The sequence below is a fragment of the Danio rerio genome, chromosome 1, assembly GCF_049306965.1.
Source record: "Danio rerio strain Tuebingen ecotype United States chromosome 1, GRCz12tu, whole genome shotgun sequence".
NCBI classification, from domain to species: domain Eukaryota; kingdom Metazoa; phylum Chordata; class Actinopteri; order Cypriniformes; family Danionidae; genus Danio; species Danio rerio.
This window is the reverse complement of record NC_133176.1, coordinates 57,610,001-57,633,464: the sequence shown is the minus strand read 5'-3', so window position 1 is coordinate 57,633,464 and position 23,464 is coordinate 57,610,001. Positions and strand designations below refer to the sequence as shown.

At 35.4% G+C, this 23,464-nt stretch overlaps 1 protein-coding gene across 1 annotated transcript in view; it reads right to left on the bottom strand.

The window, feature by feature from the left end:
• Positions 1-2,274: 2,274 nt before the first annotated feature.
• The window catches only part of tnpo2b (transportin 2b), a 30,307-nt gene continuing 9,117 nt past the window's right edge, over positions 2,275-23,464 (bottom strand). The window contains exons 8-25 of the mRNA XM_021477402.3: positions 22,780-22,902; positions 20,740-20,858; positions 19,251-19,311; positions 17,992-18,163; positions 17,256-17,408; positions 14,606-14,831; positions 14,115-14,286; positions 11,458-11,544; positions 11,116-11,223; positions 10,791-10,949; positions 10,100-10,187; positions 9,921-10,019; positions 8,024-8,119; positions 7,852-7,927; positions 7,213-7,312; positions 5,868-5,942; positions 5,631-5,774; positions 2,275-4,100 (exon numbers count right to left, since the gene is read on the bottom strand). Coding sequence (XP_021333077.1) covers positions 5,667-5,774; positions 5,868-5,942; positions 7,213-7,312; positions 7,852-7,927; positions 8,024-8,119; positions 9,921-10,019; positions 10,100-10,187; positions 10,791-10,949; positions 11,116-11,223; positions 11,458-11,544; positions 14,115-14,286; positions 14,606-14,831; positions 17,256-17,408; positions 17,992-18,163; positions 19,251-19,311; positions 20,740-20,858; positions 22,780-22,902 — 2,022 coding nt within the window. The 3' untranslated portion in view covers positions 2,275-4,100; positions 5,631-5,666. The remainder of the gene's footprint in view (positions 4,101-5,630; positions 5,775-5,867; positions 5,943-7,212; positions 7,313-7,851; positions 7,928-8,023; positions 8,120-9,920; positions 10,020-10,099; positions 10,188-10,790; positions 10,950-11,115; positions 11,224-11,457; positions 11,545-14,114; positions 14,287-14,605; positions 14,832-17,255; positions 17,409-17,991; positions 18,164-19,250; positions 19,312-20,739; positions 20,859-22,779; positions 22,903-23,464) is intronic.

Below are 23,464 nucleotides of genomic sequence, written 5' to 3'. Positions count from 1 at the left end.
AGTAAATGATGTACTGTTGATGTACTGTACTTTTACTTGATAGTAAAACTATCAAGTGAGACCAATATTACGAATATTTAATATGATATTTGTTAACATGCTTAAAACTTAAACTATTGGCAATAGCAATAATCATAGAATTGTGCTACACGGTAACTTGATTATCCTAAAAATAATTTTGGTTCGACCCTGTCAGTAAAAATGTATAGAAATATATTAAAAAGAAAACATTTCCATTAAATTTTAGGAACAATTTCAACTTAATAGTCGAATATATGATAAATGTAATTATTTATTTTAAACAGTTAAACCAAGTGTTTTGTTTATGATATTAATAGTTTAATAGCACACACACACACACACACACACACACACACACACACACACACACACACACACACATTGTTGATCCTCGTGCCACTAGCGTTTCTCTCAAAGTCCTCGTGGTTTCTTCCTCTTTTCTGTTTAATTTCAGCCCTCCAGGGTTTCACTTTAACAACACCTACACTCGCACAGTGTACACAGGACACTAATGCACACCCCACAAACACACACACACACACACACACACACACACACACACTCTCTCTATCAGGCCTCTCCACCACAACACACACCACACAGACAAACTCTGGTTAAAACATGAACAACTCTGACATACCTAGTTTAACTTAGGTCTACATTCTTCTCAGTATATAATGCAAATTTAGAATTGTGTGTAAAAAAACAAAAGTCATCTCACACACACACACACACACACACACACGCAAACATGTCCACACTGAGTTCCTGATGCTATTTGAATAAATTCTGTTACTCATTTCTGGTAAGGGTATATGGTTAACGTGACTGTAAACAAACTCTGATGCGTTAAACCCAAACTTCCTGTCACTGCATGTCTGTTTCCTGTGTGTGGGTTATTAGCGTGTGAGGTTGTGCAGTGAGATGTTTGCTGCTGTCACACATACACACACACACATAGACAGGGAGAGTGAAACAGCTGTGTCATTATATAAAATACAGTTTAAACACAAACAGTCTGTGATCAACATGTGACGGCTGATTTTATTCAGAAAGGTAAGACTATAATTTTAATCATTAGTATTATTAATTCTTGTGAAAACAGCATGTTTTTCTGATTGTTTGAGGTCCTTTAAAGATCATGTCAAATTTTTATCTTTACATACAATAAAACAAAGGAGTAAACATTACTGTTTCCACACGTTTCTTTCTATTTTGTCATTTTTTATCTTTACATACAATAAAATAGAAAAGTAAACATTCCTGTTTCCACACACACACACACACACACACACACACACACTTGTAAAAGAAAAACAACAACAACTTATTTTAGGGTTTATTTCCGGCAGCTGTGTTAAATTATAGAAATTTACCGTAAAAAAAAATGACATTTTTAAATTTAAATTTTATGTAAATTTCTTTAATTAAACCTCTGTTATTTTACAGTAAATTTCTGTAATTTAGCAGCCATTATTTTACGTTTTTTTCCGGCACCCCAGCTGCCGGAAATAAACTCTAAGATTAGATTTTTTTGTTACAGTGCACGTTTCCTTCTATTTAATTTTTTTTCAGAATTGTGAAGAGTCATTTTAACTTTTTCAGCTGCGTGTGGGCCACACATTTCCGCCACTATTTTAATGCAGGAGGGTTTGATTAGCTCCTCTCCAATATTATGCAGCTTTTTTCCCGTGGCAATCCACACCGAATAGTCAAACAAAGCTTCAAAAAAAATCTTTTTGACAGAGCCATCTTTTTTTTTTTCTCTCGAAGAATTCCTGATCTTTTTGTCTCTGAATGCTTCATTTCCTGGTGTCTGTTCATTTTGCTTGTATTCATGCTGTCTCTTTTTCACCACAAATGACATTCTGGACGAAACCTGCCTTCAGTAAAACCTAAATTTAGGTAGGTTTTGATATATTGTCAAATCTTTTTCTTCGCCTCTGAAGAATCACTGCATTTACGTTTCTCTGCCATTTTTGTTTGGATTTTGCCTTTATGACACGTTGACAAGCACGTTACGAGACTGAGCAAAATTTAAATAATTATTTATACAAGACATTTTTACCATTATGTTGGAATTTTAAGCATACTTTTTTTTGGTACTTAAAAATAATTTTTTTCAACAACACTTATCAGACCCCAGGTTGGAAACCACTGCACTAGCATAACTAAAATGCAACAACAGTCAACGTTTACAGTTTGACATGACAACTTAGTTTAAAAATTCACAAAATACAATAAAAGCACTTCTTCAGCTTGGTAAAAAATCATTTTATTTTTCCTGGCAAGGTAAAGAGAGAAAGGTGTGATTGTTTTTTTTTGTTTTTGTCTTTCAGAGTCTCAGTGCAGATTTCCACACGCAGCAATTGTTCTCCGCCTCGCCGTCCTCGTCACTTCCTGTTTTTGCTTTCAGTTTCGCTCTCATTTCACATCTTTCAACCAACAAATATTTGTCACGAGGAAAATAAAACAAGACGCATGATGAATCCAACAGTTTTATCAGTAAATTTACCAGCAAAGTCCTTACAAAAAATAATAAAAATAGCAAAACAACAACAAAACAAAAAAGTGCATGACAAAAAGCGATAATCCAATTGAAATTACGCATTTTGCTCCGATTTAAATGTTGTGAATTCGATACTATATATCAAAGTAACCAAAATTAGCAATAGCAGCAAAACTTAAAAAAAAAAAAAAAAACCTTAATATCGTAAAACTATATTTGATATAGTTGTAGTTTGTTGGATAAGCTGATTTAATCACTAAATACCAAATATCAATATGGCATCAATATTTATCGGTACAAATACATTCATACACACACACACACACACACACACACACACACACACACACACACACATAATCGCGCGCACACATCGTTGGTCACAGTTTACAGGTCAATAGGGGTCCAGGAGTCAAGTGTAAGGTACCTTAAAACAATTAACAACCTATTAACACACATACGAAATGCGAAGTACGAAAAACACATGGCAATGACGTCAACAAAACACACTTAAAAGCTCCCAACAAAGCTACCGTACACACACATACAACCAAACACATACATAACGTAAATCATGATCGTTATACTGTGGAGTTTCCATTCCAGCTCCTTCACGACGAGACTCTCTCTCACTCTCTCGAAAAATAATAATAAATCACAAGAATCAACTACGGTGTGATTGAAATCTGTAAACTACGATGAGTCTCAACAGCGAACACTGACCAAGCCCAGGAAAAAGCTACAAGTTTTACTATGCAAAATAAGTGAGAATGTCGGAAAATAAACGTTACGGCATAAGAGACGCAAGCAAGAATCATGACGACAATCGGACAGAACGACGACAATGACGAAGCTGATGATGATGAAAACTGTGAATTCATAGATGCTCCCTTACTTAACGATCGATAACAGAAATTCGCGATAGCGCGCTAACCATCTTTTTTTTTTAAAGCCGAGAGATTGTTCTCGTTTCCTCAATAGTAATTATTTTTTTCTTAAAAAAGAAAAGAAAAACAACGCTAGTCTTTCCTAGATAGTCTCAGTGTTAAAGTCTGATTATGCTATTGCTACGGCAGCGCTGGCGCAGCAGGCCGCTCGTAGTTATTGCAACTTCATGTGCAAGTGTCTCTATGGTCAGTGTGTGTGAATGCTTTTTGATTCTTATGCCTGGGATTAACTTGAGATTAAAAAAAGTCGTATAACAGTTGCTGTCTAGCTTCCCTCCCTAAACTTAATCTTATGTTAGCGATTATTCCCAGATAACTGTCTATGCCTCCCTCCCGTTTAACCTACGACCTCCCTCCCGCTCTTCTTAAGTTTAATCGCTCTCCCTCGGTTACGCTAGCTCTTGTCTTTCCCTACGTTTTTAGGTTTATTCCCTGTGATTGGGTGCATTCTGCAGTTAACTAGAGGAGTCCCCTCCCCCCTCCCACCCACCCACCCACCCTCATGGACACACAAAGGGCGTGGGATCTGTCCGTCAGGCGGAGCGGCCAATCGCGTCCCTCTCCCCCACGATCAGGGCAGTGCAATACACAGATGGATGAGTTCCCCCCTCCTAAAGGTTCAACTGGAACAAAAGGGAAAGAAAAAGATGCATAAGAAAAAAGTAAAGTTTGTTTGGTTTCTTTGACTGATTATCGGTTTATATTAGCGGTTTACAACCGATATATTTAACTATTTTAACAACCTTCGATTATATTTTTTCTATGTTCATTAATTTTTTTTCAATTTTACAAGTCTGACAAATGATTTCACTTAAGAAATCATTACTTAAGATAGAAAACAATTTCCGAAATATGAGAAAGGTAGACTGTTGTTTTTGACTGATTATCGGTTTGACCGATATATTACAATTTTAACACTCATTGATTATATTTTCTGAATAAAGTATGAATTTGAAGGCTGACATCATTTACATTAAAATTACTTTTATTAAATAAGAGCAAAGACTTAGACTTAAGTTGTTGTTTTTGACTGATTATTGGTTTGACCGATATATTTAACTATTTTAACACATTCCGATTATGTTTTCTCAATATCCACACTTTATTAAATATTACATGTCTGACAAATTATTTTAATTTAAAATAACTTCAGAAAAGTTGACCAAAGCTTTTTTAAGACTAATTATCGGTTTATACCGATATATTTAATTATTTTAACACCCTTCAATTATATTTTCTCAATATTCATACTTTATTAAATATTACAAGTCTGACAAATTACTTAAATTCAAAATAATTGAGAAAAGTAGACTGAAGCTTTTTTTTTGGAATGATTATCACTTTGACCGATGTATTATAAAATTTAAAGACTCATCAAAAATAATTTCTGAATATTCCTACTTTCTGAAGTCTGACAAATTTTTTAAATTAAAAATTACTTTTATTAAATAAAAGCAAAGTAGACTAAAGCTTTTATTTTTGACTGATTATCGGTTTGACCGATTTACATTTTCCATTTTAACACCAGTCCATTTTATTTTAATTAAATATTACAAGTCTGACAAATGATTTTAATTGAAAATAACCTAGGAAATAAGACAAAAGTAGACTAAAGTTCCTTTTTTACTGATTATCGGTTTAATCTATATATTTTTTTAAAATTACTTATGTAATAATAGTAGACTCAAGTTTCTTTTTTACATTATCGGTTTGATATATTTAAATTTTAACATGCGTCGATTATATTCTTTTCCTCAATATTCTGTGTGACCGATTACTGACATTGAAAATTGCTTGTATTTAATTTTCAATTGTCAATTTATATAACCAGTTACACTGAATATTGAGAAAAAACGTAGACCTGATGGATGTTAAATAGAAAACATATATCGGTCAAACCAATAATCAGTCAAAAAAGCTTTAGTCTAATTCCTCTTGTTTCATTAGGCATAAAAGTCAAATAATTTTATGAATAATTATCAATTTGATAAAATTACAAAATTCTGTCAAGAAATAGCAAAAATTGCAGATTCTGTCTGGCCAATAAGCATCGGGGGAATGTGTAACTGCTACATTATCTAATATACACCGCAGCAGAAACGACTACAGCAACCGATTGTTTTTTCCAGCTCAATTTAGTAAGCAACACTAACCTGACAGCATGTGCTGCGTGTGACGCGAGGGTGGGGCTACACGCCATAGCATGCAGAGAGGCGTTCCTTCAGGATGGGTGGAAACTGCTCCGAGAACTGCTGCCAGTTCTCCTCGCCAACCTGATCCTTAAAACCGTGGAGGATCTACACAAACATAACCACAAACACATTTAACATCACGAATCTTCTTACATTTCACCACTATAAAGACACTGTAGCTCCACACACGCGTCTGACCTTGTAGAACATGTCCCTCAGGTCATCTTTAGGATTGACCCAGGAGGCCACGGCATCACAGAAGAAGATGAAATCCTGTGGTGGAGAGACAGAGGAGGTCAAATATAGAGTGATACAAGGAAAAGTAGCTGCGTTTCCATCCAATGACTTAAAAAGAACAAAATCAAAACTAAACTGAATTAGACAAATATCAGACAGAAAAAAATGTAGTTTTGCACAGGAAGAGAAGCTGCGCGAGTCTTTTACTTCGATAATAAATGAGTTGCACATTAGAGGATGAAATGTAATGAGCGCTGTGGTTTTTGGAGCCGTGAGACGCTCTTTGGGAGCGCAGACAGATGCTCTAGACAGTCCTGAAGGTAATAATAATACAACACTGAACCACTGTGATGACAGACTTTGGCTGAGGGATTTTAGAACTGAGCAAAACAACATTTCAGATGTTTTTCAATGTGCTCGAAATGCTGGTTTGAAGATTAACGCCATCTCATCACACATATTTTTTGTCATGCCATTATCTGTTAAAAACAATCACTTTTCTGATTCGCATTCTGGAATTTATTGAGTAAACGGGTCTCCATTGTAGTTTAAGAGGCATACTTCCCTTCTCTCTCTCTGCCACCTATGCTTTCCTGTTTATTCTCAACTGTCCACTTAATAAAAGGTAAATACCTCTAAAAAATAATAATTAAAAAGTAGAAGCCCAGTGATCCACTTATTTTCATTTTGACGTTTAGTTTATCTTGGGAAACAAAACACCACAAAGGTTTCGGTTTAACCCCTTTCTCAGTGTGTGTGACTGTCTTCCATCCATATTTTAAGCACTTTTTAAATAAGATAAAAAGTTTATCCTACTTAGTTGACATTTTCAAAATATATGTGCATATTGGCATTTTCAATTTATAGTAATTATAACATATTTGTAATTTGGAATTTTTTTAATTAAATAAAATGTATGCAGTTATTCTCTGATGTATACGGTTATGGTAAATTGCATTAGCAATAGTAATAGTACTTAATTTGGTATCTATGCCATTATTTATATATATATATATATATATATATATATATATATATATATATATATATATATATATGCAATTATGTTTTTATATTTCTTGTTTCGTTAATTGAGGTTGGGGGATAGGATTAACAATGGGCAATATATACTATTTATCTCTAAATATTTAACTTGTTTTGTCATACAAAAGACGACTAAAAAGTTTAAAATAAATTGTCGTTATAATAGTGTTCCATGATAATAGTATTTTTTAATGCGATAGTTCAAAATACGCATAGAAAAAGGTGGATGCAGACAAGGATAATCCAGAATATGAGCTCTGACCTGGACCACACCGCCGGGATTCACACCGATCATCACACAGATGCCTCTGAAGGCAGAGTCCTTTTCTTCATTGTCTCGGATGTTTCGTAACGATGTGCACCTGCAAACCATCATCAAACACATTACTATATTTCATCAAGTATAGCTGGTAGCATAATTTAAAGTGACAGAACACCAAAAAAAATACTCTATTTAATCACTTTTTGAAAGTTTCATAGGTTTTACACAAAAGAATAGATATATGTTGGGGAATGTTTTAAATGTCCTTTGTCCATAAACATCTATATTAAAAGAATTAAAATAAAGTCAACGTCTCCTGGTTTACAACATCATTCAAAATATATTCTTCCATGCAAAACAGAACAAGAGAAATACTGCCCCTTTAAGATCGCCTTAACAATGCATCGACCATAAATGCAAAGAAAAGTTTGAGGTTGGTAATATTTCTAAAAGTCTTAGGATCTTAGGTCTGCATTTATTTAATTTTTAAAAATACACAAATTCTGAAATATTTTTACAATTCAAAACAGCTGTTCACTGATTAAATACACTGCGACTATTCCTGTGATGAAATTTATTAATTTAAAAAGCTGAATTTACACCATCATTTAGTACAAAGATGTCTACGTTGAGACTCACCAGGGTCTGATGAACTGTTGCAACATGGGCGCCACTTCTTGTGGACACACATAACCCAGGCGACCAATCGTGATGGCTGCACAAAAAAAAAAGAGAAAAGTTGGAGATGGTCAGGGTTACAGACGGTCAGGGTTATTTTTAGGGCTGTATAAGGTGTGGTAAGCGGTTTTACCCGTGTTCTCCAGCAGGGTTTTAGGAGTGTTGGGTCTGTTAATGATCTCCACAAGATGAGGAAGAACCAGAGCCACATACGGCTGCATCTCCACACCTATAACAACAGCAGCACATCATATATAGTCACAGTCACTCCAAACAAACCATCAGCACATTCAATAGAGATGCTTTGACTTATGACAAAAATGACAGAAAAAAAAAAAAACAATTATACTCCTCATATATTTCTCTTTTAAATTCATATTTATTATATAGGATGCTTTGCTGTATAATATATTTGCGCATATACATTAGATTAGTCAAGTTCAAAAACCAAAACTGAAGCTAATCTAATAAAGACATCCAAAAAAGTACATCAAAATGAATATATTGGGGGAGGGGGGGGGTATCAAATACAATTTTAATAAACAGTAAAAACAAGCGAAGATAAATAATATAAAATTTAGTAGTTAGATTTTTTGTGTGTGTAAAACTCATTCAAATTTAAATGTATTTTCTATCCCTATAGAGAAGTGTTTCTCAACCACGTTCCTGGAGGACCACTAGCACTGCACATTTTCTATATCTCTCCATAACCAAACACACCTGATTCACATCATCAGCTCATTAACTTGAAAAGCCTGTAAAGACATACAATACATGGAGTGTTGGTGGTCGTCCAGAAACTTGGTTGAGAAACACTGCTATAGATGTTCAGTATTTTATTGAATACAACTGTATAATAAAAGTGTTTTGTTTTATTGTACCAAAATCTCAGCTTTATTCACTGAGAAATTGATAGAAATATTCTGTACATGAACTGTATATGGTTAAAAAGGCTGCTCAGCAATTTTACAGTCAATAAAATGTGGTTATTTTATTAGTTTGTGTTTTTAAAATCAGCATAATTTAAATTAGAGTTAAATATTTAAAAAACAAAACCTTACAAAAGCTATTTATATTATTTAATAACATAAGGTTACAACTTTTACAATTATTATCAACCAAATGCATCCACAATTTTCAGTTTCCATAGGGCTGTTACCAAAAATAACAAGTAAGACACATTAACAGTCTATTTGTTAGTAAAAAAAATGAAGCATGGCTACCATAGCCAGCAGTTATGGCCTGTTATAATATAAAGTTGTTTTTTAAATTATTATTTTTTTGTATAAATGAATCGAGGATATTTTATTTGGACAAATTCATTGTAGTGAAGCATCTGAATCAGTTTGCATTCATGGAATTATATGGTTATAAGCCTTGAAGGGATACAGCTATGGATACTCGCCTCAGTATAGCATCATTTTTGTGACACTGCACAACAATAATTAATAGTTCTATATTACTGTGAGGGGTAGGTGTTTTTTAAAATAGAATTGACTGGGTAATTTAAAAAATAATATTAATAACACTTTAATTACTGTTTTTTTTATCACTTTAGGGTTCAGCTAGGGGTAGATGTTAATAAAATACAATTGAATGGGTAATTTAATAAATATTAAGAAAAACACTCTGTATAATTACTGTTTTTACCCTACAATAATGGTTGGGTTATGGGTAGACGTTATTAAAATACAATTAATAAGTAAGTTAATAAGTAATATGAATAATTCTCGTTAGCTTCCAGCCACATCTGTATCCCTTCTAGCAACAACCGAAATATATTGATGATAAGCAAAAGAAAGTCAAATGATTAATTAGCTCTTTTGAACAGAAAATGGAATTCATTCCGCTGATAGAATTGATTCTGAACTTTTGAACGGACTCTTGATTCTTTATGCCTCGGAATCTCTTCTTTCTGGAATTAGCTGCCAGCCTTAGGTTTCACTCCAGAATTGACATCTCAGTGCATCCTTTATATTCAGATGTCATTTTAATTGCTAATCATGATGATCAAATGAACAGCTCCTCACCCATCTGCATGCAGATCTCTCCGATGGCCCAGGTGGCGTTATTACACACCGAGATGAATTCCGGGTTCAGATTCGTCCCCAGAATCGGCATGAACTCAGCTAAACATATCAATTCATACATTAATTGATCTGGATGAGCTAAGAGGAGTATATCATGACAGATGTGCGTGTCATCTTACCAATGCAAGGTTTAACATGTGGAAAACAGGCCTTGGTCAAATCCCCCAGCAATGCAAACGAGCTCTGCCTCACTTCAGGCATCGTGTCCTACACACCAGAGATCAACTTTAGACTTAGCATTCACAGAAGTAAAAAATTTATAATATTTTTAAAAGATTTTTGCAGTTTCTGAAGAAAAACAGCAGTAAAATATATAATTAAATGTAATCATTATATATAAACAATTGAATGAAAATGAAATGTAACATAAAAATGTTATTTATAATAAATGCATCTTATATTTTAGAGTAAAAAAAAAAGGAAAACTAAATACAAGCATTCTAAATAGTAATATTACAACATAAACAGTAATTTATAGTAATCAAATGTATTATGTGTATAGTAAATAATTCAAATAAAATGTCTGTGTAAAAATATGCATGCTTAAATATGCATAATATGTAAAATAAATGTTAATTATACATTAATAATAAATTATAATATTAATTATAATGTATAATTATGCATGTATTATTATTGAAGTTTAATAAATCACTGTAATGGTGATTATAATAGATTTGAACAGTTTGTGAAGAAAATGTGTGTGTGTTTGCTTGTGGATAATGCCACTGTGATGCTGGAGTGCTTCACTAGAACTGGAATTAAAGATCTTTTTTGGTGTGCGCGCACTGCCATTAATAACACACACACCTGCATACACTGGAACAGAAGGGTCATGATATTGCTACGAGCAACCAGCTGGTCCACATGACCCCCGAGACCCTCGGCCAGACCACTGAGCAGATCCAGAGCCACGATCATGAAGTCCTTATCTGGAGCCTCGTACTGATCCGGCTGCTGGCTGTACATCTACACACACACAAACAAACATGGACACGCACACACACAAAAAAAAAGGACACACACACACACACAAAAAAAGCACACACACACACGCAAGCACGCACACGGGTTATTGAATCCTCTGGTCCTCTGATGCACACGTAGATGTATACGAGTGAGAGTGTGTTCTCACCATGGCTTGTGCGAGTGTTTTCTGCACCAGAGTCACACAGCGCTGATAGACGGGCTCACAGTATGGGAGGAAACCACTCTGTAACGCTGTGGCCACAGACGACAAACACTACACACACACACACACACACACACAGACACACACAGACACACACAGACACACACAGACACACACAGACACACACAGACACACACAGACACAGACACACACACAGACACACACACACAGACAGACAGACAAACAGACACACAAACAGACACACAGACAGACAGACAGAATGAGTGAGGGTCATTTACTTGTCTGTTCAATCCTGTATTTAAAATGAAACCCCTGAAAGTCTACCTCCAGTAGGGGAAACAGGTCTTTATCCTCATCCTTCAGTTCATTCCACTTCTGGATCAGAGGCGGCATCAGTTTCTGGATGTATTCCTATTCATACACACACACATACACACACACACAAACACAAACACACAAGATTACACCATTGATTTTTTCGCACGCTGTACTATCAGAATCTTCAGGAAATCAGCAATGAACTGACTCGGGTTTCGTTCCAATTACAGATGTTTACTGAATTCTCATGCAGCATAACAAACCCCGATCAAAAAACTGTGTTGCTCCATCGGTCGTCCACTTTCATATCTCATTATAGAACTTAAAATAGTCCAATACAGGCAGAGCAAAGAATTACAAATGAGTATGAGTGTAATCAGCAAATGTACATGAGTAAACTGTACATGATGTTGAGCAGTAGGTTAAGTTCCTCGGTGTCGAGTTTCATCACGGGTGTTTTGTTTTTTCTGAACACTAATGTACAATTATCTAAAACTTGCTTATTCAGAGGTGGGAACCGGCGGACATGCAACAACTTTAATAAAAAAAACAAAAGTTTCCATCTAGAGCTCCTTTACGGCACTTGTAAACACTCGCTTCATCGGACTCGCGGCTTTCAGCACCGCCCACACTTGTCGCCATAACCAAGCCGACCAATCACAGAGCTTGCACTATGCATTGTTGCGACATGTAGATACATTTATTGAGAGGTGTATGTCAGCCACGGCAAGTGCTATGTGAGGCTGCGCCGAACCATACGCGTGTGTTGGACAGAAGTACAAATCAGCCTTGAGTCAGTCGCCCAGAGTTATAGGCACGCACTCAGTAGCACTAAGCATCATGGGAACTTTGTTATTCACCGCATATATAAATGCCAAGGTAATTCTTTCACATTAGGGCTGCCCAATTAATCACAATCTGAAATGCTGCAATTAGCTAAATCGCAAGAGGCTGCAATGTGAAATATTTCTAATATGATTTCCTCCGCCAAGAGCAGATGCTTGACTGCAGTCTGTGTGTGACAGTCTTACTAGCCAATTGAGTGAGCAAACCTTCATTCTGCCCAATCAGAATTGCACAACCAAACTATGCAGAACGCCCACGGAGAAAAAAAAAAAAAAAAAAAAAAACAGGAACGTGCAGATAACTGGGATAATAGCGTCTGCTGCTTCAGAAGCATTAAAGGGTCATGAAACACAAACACATTATTTGAGCTGTTGATAGTCTTATATGTGTCCCACGCTGCTAAAACACTATTTAGGACACACATATTTAACAAAAAAGTGGAAATTGGTTGTTTTTGCATATTTTCCAGCAAATTCGTTCTTCCGGTTTGAAACGAATTTTTGAAGCTGCGTCATTCCGATTAGGTACCTGTGTGTATTCCAGCGTGTAGACTGGCTGTCTGTACCTGGGAGTGCTTCGTGACTTCTCTAAGCGTGCTGCATTCATTCATGAGAAAGACTTGGCTTAAACCAATCAGCGCGCTCTATTGTGTATGAGGTGCAATTTCATTAATATGCAACAACAACAAGTGGGAGAAGAAGAATTGTTTGGAGATACGAGTCGTCAGTGTTGCTTTTAATTTGCTGCATCGAAGGTTTTGTTTGAATTTTTCGCTATTCTCATCTGGAAACGGTGAAATTTGGATTTGCTGCTCATCTCCTTTTAATAAAGACACAACTCCAGTTGTTGTTGATTGTCCTGTCTCTACAGATTTGGTAAGTGATCAGTGGTCTTTGTTTGTTTATTCAGATGGCAAAGTTATTTTGTATCGTCAGCAGTACTCTTTTAGTGTTTAAAGACAGACCTTAGTCAAATGATTTCTAAGTAACTAAAGTTTACCTTACGTTAATATAACTACAATATTACAGACTGAAAGATCCGCTGTAAATGCTGCTCTCTGAGTACAAACATGTAAACACTGCAATCATACTATTACCATCGTGGGTGATTTTCGCCGCATTTTGTGACAGGAATAACACATACGGCTTTCTGACGCAGCCGTGTGCACCCAAGTAACAGAGAAATGCTGAGTTTTTTTTTCTCCCCTTCGCCGTGCGGTATCAAACTTTGCATTAAAAAATACACACAGCAGTTCCTCAAATCAAATATCTTGTTTGTCACGAGGCATAAATGAAATTCCTTAAAGAAAGTGCACTCAAAGTCCACTATTTAATTATTTGTCAAATATTTTGATTACTGATATCCATGTAAACACAGTCACTGTCTTTCTCCTTTTATCTGTGTTTTTGCCTCTGAAAATCAGCGTGCCAAAATCGAAACTCCCATTTTTATGCAAATTTTTATGCAGAACCTTCTCTCTTTCCCTCCTCCAACACTCCCCACTAAACAGAGCTGGACACGCCCACTTTCCTGACTTTTTGCTAAACTTGCAATGTGAAAACACCCTGCTGAAACAGGGGGGTTTCGTGGCCCTTTAATAGACAAATATCAAAAGAAAAACAGCCATTTGTTATATGGGAATATTTGCTTCAAAGTCAAAGTTTCAAAGAGTTGTCGCAGAATTGTTGCTAATCGCATTATCTGTCAAACAAATTCAATTAGATATTTTCCCCAAATCGCACAGCCCTATTTGACATTATGACTATAAAATAATGAACGAAACGTTAATTAATCATGCATCAATTTAAGTTAGTTACCGGCTGGTTGAGATGATGTCCCACAGAGTCCGCCAGGGTGCCGATGGCATCGTAGAGGATGAGCAGGTTCTTGTGCTGATATTTCCCGAACGCAAACACCAGCGTGTCTAAAATGTAGCTGAGATACGGGACCAGCTCTGTGCACGCCTCCTCCTCCAGAGTCGCAAACGCACTGAAAAAACACCACAGAAATTCAGCATCCCAAAATAATTCTCTCTAAACACACAATTCAATGGTATTGCTGTTTTCATAATAATTACTGGTTCAGCTTTACAAAATGCGCACATTATTGCATTACAATCAACAAATTCAGGAAAGTTACCTACATACTGTATATTTGCAGATTACCGAAGTATAATTTTGATAAAAAAAGAAACCAAAATGAACCGTCCTCATGCCTACTGAATACTAGTGTCTTGCAAAATTACCAGTAATGTCATCATGGCGAAGACTACAGAAATTAGTTATTAATAAGATGATAAAGTTCAGACCTGCAAGCGGCCTCCTGCACCCTCTTGTTGCCGTCCAGGATGCGTTTGAGCAGTTCAGTCATGAGCGGTTTGAGGTGGGCGTCCGGCGGCTGGCTTACTACCCAGTGTGCATAGCGGCTGAGCGTCCAGCAGGCGATGGAGCGAACCAGAGCCTTCTTATCACACAGACACTGGATGAGGTGCGGGATGAGCTCGGGCAGGTACGGCACCATCCCCTGCATACAGCCTGATATACATACACACATTATTATTATTATTATTATTATTATTATTATTATCGGTGAGCATTTGAATGTTATGGCCGATTGATATTATATTAACACTTAATCAGGGTTTCTGCCGGTTTCAGAGTTTAATTCAAAACTTTAAGACATTTAAGACCATTATGAATAAAATTTTAGATGAATGATTCTTCAAATGGCCCAGATGTTTAAGATGTAAGATGTTTAAAACATTTAGCACTACAATAATACATTAATAATAATAATAAAAAAATAATAATAATAATGAACAAACGTTTTAAAAGTTTTAAAAACTATAATAAACTAAATTTATGCACAACAATCTGTCCAGGTCGATGTCCTCAGCAGTAAACACATGAAGCACTTTTTAAACAAATGTTATTGTAAAGAAAACAATTAAACCAATATGATAGAGCTAAATACAACCTTTTTAAACAAAAAAAAAAACTTTAAAGTTTTGAGATGGATTGTTGGTGATTGAATGGGTTTTGATTGGGTATCAATGCATGAACAAAGGAAAATTCAGACCTGTTTTAAAAGAAGACTTAAAACCTACAACACAATATTTCAGTAAATTTAAGACTTTTTAGGGCCTAAAATTTAGATTTTGATTTAAGATATTTTAAGACTTTAAGACCCCACAGAAACCCTGCAAATTTGTGATATGTTTTGCACTAAAAAGTTCAATAAAATTATACATATATATACATATACACACACACATATACATACATATATATATATATATATATATATATATATATATATATATATATATATATATATATATACACATATACATATATATATATATACATATACATATATATATATATAATATATATATATATATATATATATATATATATATATATATATATATATATATATATATATATATATATATATATATATATATATATCAAATGAAAAAACAAGCAACAATCAAATTACTTTAGTGAAATCTTTATATTTTTAAATGGTCAGACCCAACAATGGACAGTTTTAATCTATCTGACATAAAATGACATGCTTATTTGTAGGTGAAAATGGCTTTTAGGGTGCAGAAACCCATCATTCTACTTTATATATGGTGTCTAACTGAAGGCCATGAGCCCTGACTGGCAGACAGCAACATGTTTGTTTCTTGCCCACGACAGAATTTAAGCAAATTTTTCCCTCCCACATAAACTTACAATCTGATAATGACAGACAATAATACTGTGTGTTGAACCCAGAATCACAGGGTAATAAACTGATTCCCATTTGTAATTTAAGAGCTGTAAATCGAAGAATTTTAAGAAAATTAAAACTCTAGCTATAAACACCACAAGAACGAATCTGTGGACTCCTGATCAAAATCAATTTTTGCACAGGATTTTTGTATGAAATGATTTTTAGAGTATAGATGTTCTCTTTTTTTTGTATGGTTACATGTTACTCTTATGTATGTAACAGATGGTTTTGTATAAGTTTTGTTTTCGCTATCCTGGGTGTTTAATTTTATAACTGAGATTTATTTTTGGAAAGTTATAAGTTTGTCTGGGCACTTGTTAATCTATATTCTTTTTTTTTATGTTCGAGGTTGACTAAGTTAGAGGGAGATGTTACCAAACGCAACAGTGAAACAGCACCATTGTGGTCCAGTGGTCAGCGCACTGCGTTACGACGACGCCGACGCAAGTTCAAACCTTACCCGAGTAGAATTTATTTATTTTTTTTGTCAAGACATAATACTATTGAGTTACTTTTATAGGTGTACATTTTTGTGTGTGTGTGTGACCGCCGTTACAAGCTAAAACTCAACAATTAAAAAAAAAAACATCTTAAGGTTTGCAATGCAAATCCTATTATTATTCGTTAAACAAAGCTACAGTAGCTCTCTCATATAATACTTTACCAATCAATATAATAGTAGCATTTGCAAACTAATCAACTGAATATTCAAAACAAATACAAAATTTATATACATACACACATATGCATGCATACATACACACACATATACACACATATATACACGTGTGTGTGTGTGTGTGTGTGTGTGTGTGTGTGTGTGTGTGTGTGTGTGTGTGTGTGTGTGTATGTGTGTGTGTGTGTGTGTATATATATATATATATATATATATATATATATATATATATATATATATATATATATATATATATATATACACATACATACACATACATACACATACATACACATACACACACCCACACACACCCACACACACCCACACCCACACCCACACCCACACCCACACCCACACACACACACACACACACACACACACACACACACACACACACACACACACACACACGAAAATAAATAGATTGAATAGTGGGCTCAACATTCAGTGGACCGAGGACTAATGTGTTGTGAGTTGAGTGACACACACACACCTTCAGCGATGGCTCCCAGCACCAGAATCCCAGATTCTTTGATGACCCAGTCTGGGTGGAACAGCAAACCCTTCAGCAGTGGTAACAGGTGCGGCAACAGCTCATCCCGAAACACGTTCGCCAACACGTCCAGCGCCGCCGCAGAACACTTCCCTACACAAACACACAAGCCAAGACACTTATACACACAGCATTTCAATCAATCAACATTTTATATAGCACCTTACTACAATCAAAAGGCTACACACCAAAAGTAAGAACATAATCAAAGAGAGAATGTCAAAATAAAACATTCAAACAATTAGATAAGCGGTGTGGGGGGATTGACTACAGAATATTAAAAGCTTTTCTAAATAAGTAGTTAAGTTTTGAGAACTTGAGACGGGAACAATGTTAAAATTACCGTCCTGCCCCCACTGCATTTCAAACACCTCGCACAACTGGTAATACGTTGTTGTTGTTGTTTTTTGGTAATTGATGCAAAGATGATATAATAGATAAATGCATATAAATGTTCATATGTTTAAAATGATATATATAATAATCTAAATATTACTAATGTTCAAGGATTTAAGATGCTGATGATTATTAAACGGGTCATAACAGTGTTGTGAAAAGTCCATTTTTCAATAAATACAAATGAGCCAACCCCATGTGACAGTGCAAACAGGGCGGAAAATGTGAACTCCTGCCAGATGTTCATATGTGGAGTGCTTCGATAGGTGCGTTTACTCACGCAGGTTCCAGTCAGAGAGTGTGTCGTCATCATCATCCTCGTCTTCATCGATGTCCTCTCCTTCTTCTCCCTCTCCTCCCTCGTGCTGCAGTGTGACGGTGCGGGACTTATGGAAACGTGGCTTGATGTCCTGTTCGCTGTCAGGAATGGTGTCGTCCTCCTCCACATCACCCTGAAACACACACACACACAGAGAAAGAGAGAGAGAGTTTGAAGGTTGAATACACTCCTTATATAGTGCTCACTCACTAATCAGGGATCTTGGTACATTGGTAGAGATGGGATTAAAAAATTGATACTTTGGAAACTGAGATATAAGGTCAGATATTAAACCTTATATATTAAAAATTATGTAAAAATGTATTAATGAAGGTGTCTTTCTTTTTTTAATTTACATTTATTGTCAAGAGAGTCAACAGGTTATAATATAGAGTTATGTTTGTATTACATAACAACACAAGACAGAAGTTTGTTCATTTGACTTCCTGAACATTTCGAAATATAATTCTGTAACATACAATAGCATTAAGGAGGAAAAAAAGATTAAAAATTAAACAAAAAAAAAACTGAACAAAAACAGCAGGGTAAAGAACAATGTAGGGGTGGTCTTGCATGGTTACGTTCACAATAACATATATTTAGCACTGATTAGTCCAAAAAAAATTAAGTAATTAATAATTTTGTCATGCAGAATAAAATAAAAATTATTCAAATACACACATTTATATTTTTTATTATAACCATTTAATATAACTACTGCAAAGTTATTTTGAGAAACTTAATTTGTAAAAAAAAAAAAAAAAAAAAGTATGAAATTTATATTAAAACTAACAAAAACTTAAAATATGTACTGAAAACAAAGATTTTAGCACTATAACTGTATATACAAAAACCTAAATTAGCACTGCTAAGCACAATTCAATTTTATGAAATGCTAATTGATATTAATCTAATACAACACAAATAATTTTCAGAAAAAAATTAAGATAACTTGCAAAACATTTATAAAAACTTATAACAAAAACAAAAAAATCTGAACATTAAAAAAACATAACACAATGTCCACAGCTACAACAGTATATAAAAAGTACTAAAATAAAATACCACAATTATTTATGAATATACCAATTCAAAAGATACACAGATAATCTGAATGGAGTGTTTGCGAATCAGAATCCATTTTTATGACTGCAACAAACATGCTCTGAATTGAAAAAAATAACCCATCTCTGAGTCATGTGTCATATATAGTGACTCACCTTTAGTAAGATGATGTCAATCTCGGAATATTTCATCCCGTTCACCAGGATGGGGATGAGTCTGTGGAGAAACACGAGAGCACAAGATCAGACCAGTCTATAAAACTATAAAACTAAACGTACTGATGCATATTATATGGGGTTCACCATCAATATAGCAATGTGATCATTCGCAGTAGTCACATCGTAGGATATGCAATGCTAAGTCGCCGTTATAATTTATCATGTTAGGCCTGTGACTGCAAGAGGACTTTAAAAACATTCAGGCATAACTGTAATGATGATCCATTTTATTGAATTATTTACCAAGTGAAGACTATGTAGTATTATTTTTCATGTGATTACTCAATTACTGTACCTGAACACGGTTTCCTCAGGAAAACATTAAAACACTGTTTGTTTGTTTGAGTTTTATTTTTTGATTATATTCACATATACTGGTAGATTGTTTAGAATATTTAGAATATTAGAATATTAGAATATACAAAAGTCTCTTAGAGCAATTTCCCAACCCTGTTCCTGAAGACACATCAACAGTACATATTTTCAACCTCTTCCTAATCAAACACACCTAAATTAACTCATCAGAACATAGACTCCAAAACCTGAAGTTAATGGGTCAGATAGGAGAGACTGTTGACGTGCCTCTAGGAACAGGGTTGGGAAATGTGGGGAAAAAAGGAACTTTAGTGTTTTTTTTTTTTTATTAGAAAAATGTTTAGACTAACAACAGATAAATCAATCCTTCTCTTTTGTATTACATTACATATTGACCAGACAAACTTCCTCTTTTTTACTGTGCTGCATACTTTAGAAGAACTGCTGACTAGTGGAAAAAGCAAAATAAGAATACATTTAGGTTTGTTCCAGAACGCTGTCTGGACATTTCAAAAGTTGTCATGATCTTTGTGAAAGTTGTGAAATATATTAAAGATGCACGTAATTGTTCAGTTCTGGTATGCAGAGAAGAGTTGCAGAAAGAGGAAGTATGTCTAGGGGTTACAAAGAGCCAATGGACTGCAGAATGACTGATAAGTGACGTTAAACCAAAACTCCACCTGTTAAGATCAGTTGTGTATATACGCTGGAGTCAGGAAATGTGTTAGTTGCGAACCTCCTGATTGTAATTCTTGTATTGCATTGGGGTAACGTAACCCAGAGCTCTGTCATCAAATTATTAATTTGTATCTAATAAATTACTAATATTTTTGGCATTGAAGAAAACACTCTCCAGACCTTTTCTTATTGAACATGCATGGAATTGGCATGATATTCCAACAGAAACACTGCCCTACAAAACCACCACAGTCAATCAAAAATGGGCAATTATTTACAAATAGAAGTCATCTGGTGTTTATATTGCAATTTATAGCACAGAATAACAAAATATGGCAATGCTACATTTTTCCAATATCATGCAGCCTTACCAGAGGCTTGATGTGTCATGTGTGTGTTTATTTTCTACTCGGATGATGATGATGATACTCACTGAACTAGATGTCCTGACAGAGCCTCTTTACAGATGGGTTGCTCTGCTAGAGTCAGCCAGAACTCACAGGCCTCCAGCGCCACGTTCTCATCCGCGTCCTGTGTGCGCTGCAGCATGTACTGCAGAAAGAGACGCAGATGTCATTTAAAGTCCTCCAGGGAGATTTACATCTTAATATGCAAATCTGATTTACGGCTCCTACACAACGGGACGCTTTTCGTTTGCGTTTATCGTCAGCGTTTTACGAGTCGTTTTTCAGTATTCAGACCCCAAGCGCTTTTCACTGGCATCAAGCTGAAGAGTATGCAAAACCACTCTTTTGACGTTAGATGGCGCTGCACAACATTAAGCTTCTGACACCCGCTTATAACAGAAGAAGAGGAGGAGGAGAGGAAGTTCACACGCTTGTTGTTACACTTACTGGTGACTCGAACAAGCATGGATTGTTCAAGTGGCAGCTCCAGCGATGAAGAAATGATTAGTGTTCACAAGAGCAGTAAGCAGCTCCACGTTCATATCGCCTCCGGGCATCTTCTTCATTGTGCACACGCATTGACAGTGTTGCGCTTGAGCGCCTCCAAGTGCTGTTTACTGTAACTTCAGCAGCTCCGTGCACGTGAACAAAAGTGCCGATCTGATTGGTGGAGAAGGTTTTGACGCGGCACGTCAAAACAAAAGAACGAGCATGAGGCGCTTTTTAAAAAAAGACGCTTTTGCACCTGTCATTTTGTGCGTTGGTGTGCACAATCACATTGACGCCCTTTATTTAGTCATGAGCCGTTAAACGTTGACGGAAAACGCGAGCAAAAAATGTCTCTGTGCATGGGCCTTTAAGCGCAAAACTGGAACATGGCATTAAATGTGTGTGAATAACGCAGGGTTTCCATCCAATGAGTCAAAGAGAGCAAAATCGTCTTTTTCTGATAAACTGGAGCCAAATATCAGACAGAAAAATGTAGTTTTGTGCAGCAGGAGAAGCAGCTGTGGGCCTTTTTCTGATATAATAAATGCACCTCAGAAGATGAAACGTAATAAACATGCTGTGCTTTTCGGAGGTGCGAGATGCTCTTTGGGACAGTGCTGGAGGGAATAGTACTGAACCACTGTGATGACAGACTTTGGCTGAGGTATTTTAAAAATGAGCAAAACGACATCTCAGATGTTTATCAATGTGCCCGAATTGCTGGTTTGTCCATTAATGCCATTTAGATAAACTATTTGATCACATGATCTGTTAAAGCACAAGCTGATGCACATGCTGAAATTAAGTCAGTAAATGCGTTAAGATAAAGTTTGTCCCACTCAGTTGACCGCACACATTTTTTAATGTGCGTTTTCATCTTGGTGTTCCCAATAAATCGTTTTTACGCAATATTCCAAATGTGCATTAAAATCGGTGGATGGAAATAGCCATCAATATCAATACATACAAACAGCTATTGATTGTTTTCACAGAAATGTATGGCTTTGTGCTGAATGGTAGCATCATGGCACCAATAACTGACTTTCTTAACATTATGCTTTTCATACAGCTTCTCACGTAATTGTCAGGTTAAACGCAAATTAAAGCATAAATTGAAATGGAAAGTGAAAGTATAAATAGAGGAAAAAAAGATTTTCCCTACCAGAAAATATTAAACCAAGCAACACAAACCAACACCTGATATAAAAGCAGATTCTTTCATGCTATACCGCAGTCACCAATGACTTAATCGCTGAGGAACATCCACAAGATTGATGTAAACATTGTCAAATCGTAGCTCTGACAGGGACATGATATTAAATGACCGAAAAATGACCAGCTGTGCGTGCAGAATATGGATCGCAAGTGTCAAAATAATGTACAGTTTGTGATCATATCTTGGTTATGTTCTGTTGATATGCGATCCAAATATCTGTAGCTTGAAACACATGGAAGTATGATGGGTTTGTGCTGCATTCCTATTGATAGCTGCCATTACGGCCAATAGTTTTTTGCCCACCAGGTCACTACTGAAAAGTATCAACTGTGTGTGGTGGCAGTGGTTTTGCGTGTTTCACCTGTATGATGCTGTGCATGTGTGGTATCAGGCGGTCGATCCGGACCTCCAGCAGCATAACCAGAGCTCTGCAGACGTTCTTCCTCACCTCGCAATCTTCATCAGTCGCCAATGCAAAGAGAGACTGAAAACACCACACAGATTTCAGAAATTTCTCCAAAGTTCTGTCAATTCCGAGGTTTTTGCCTTTATTCTTTTACTAAATATGTCTGCTTAGTTTTTCTTAATTTTAGTGCAGTCTGGATTAACAATGAAAACAAGACAATTTCTTTGACAATAAATTTTAAATACAGTTGAGGTCAGAAATATTTGCCACCCTTAGATTTTTTGTTTCTTTTGGGAAATATTTTTAAAATATGTTGAACAGAGCAAGGAAATTTTCACAGTATGATAATATTTTTTCTTTTGGAGAAAGTCTTATTTGCTTTTTTTCGGCTAGAATAAGAGCAGTTTTTAATTTTTTTAAATAAATATTAAAAAAGAACAAAATTATTAGTCCCTTTAAGCAAACTTTTTTTTTCTATAATCCACAGAGCAAACCATCATTATACAATAACTTGCCTAATTACCCTAACCTGCCTAGTTCACCTTATTAACCTAGTTAAGCCTTTAAATGTCACTTTAAGCTGGATAGAAGTGTCTTGAAAAATATCTAGCAAAATATTATTTACTGTCATCATGGCAAA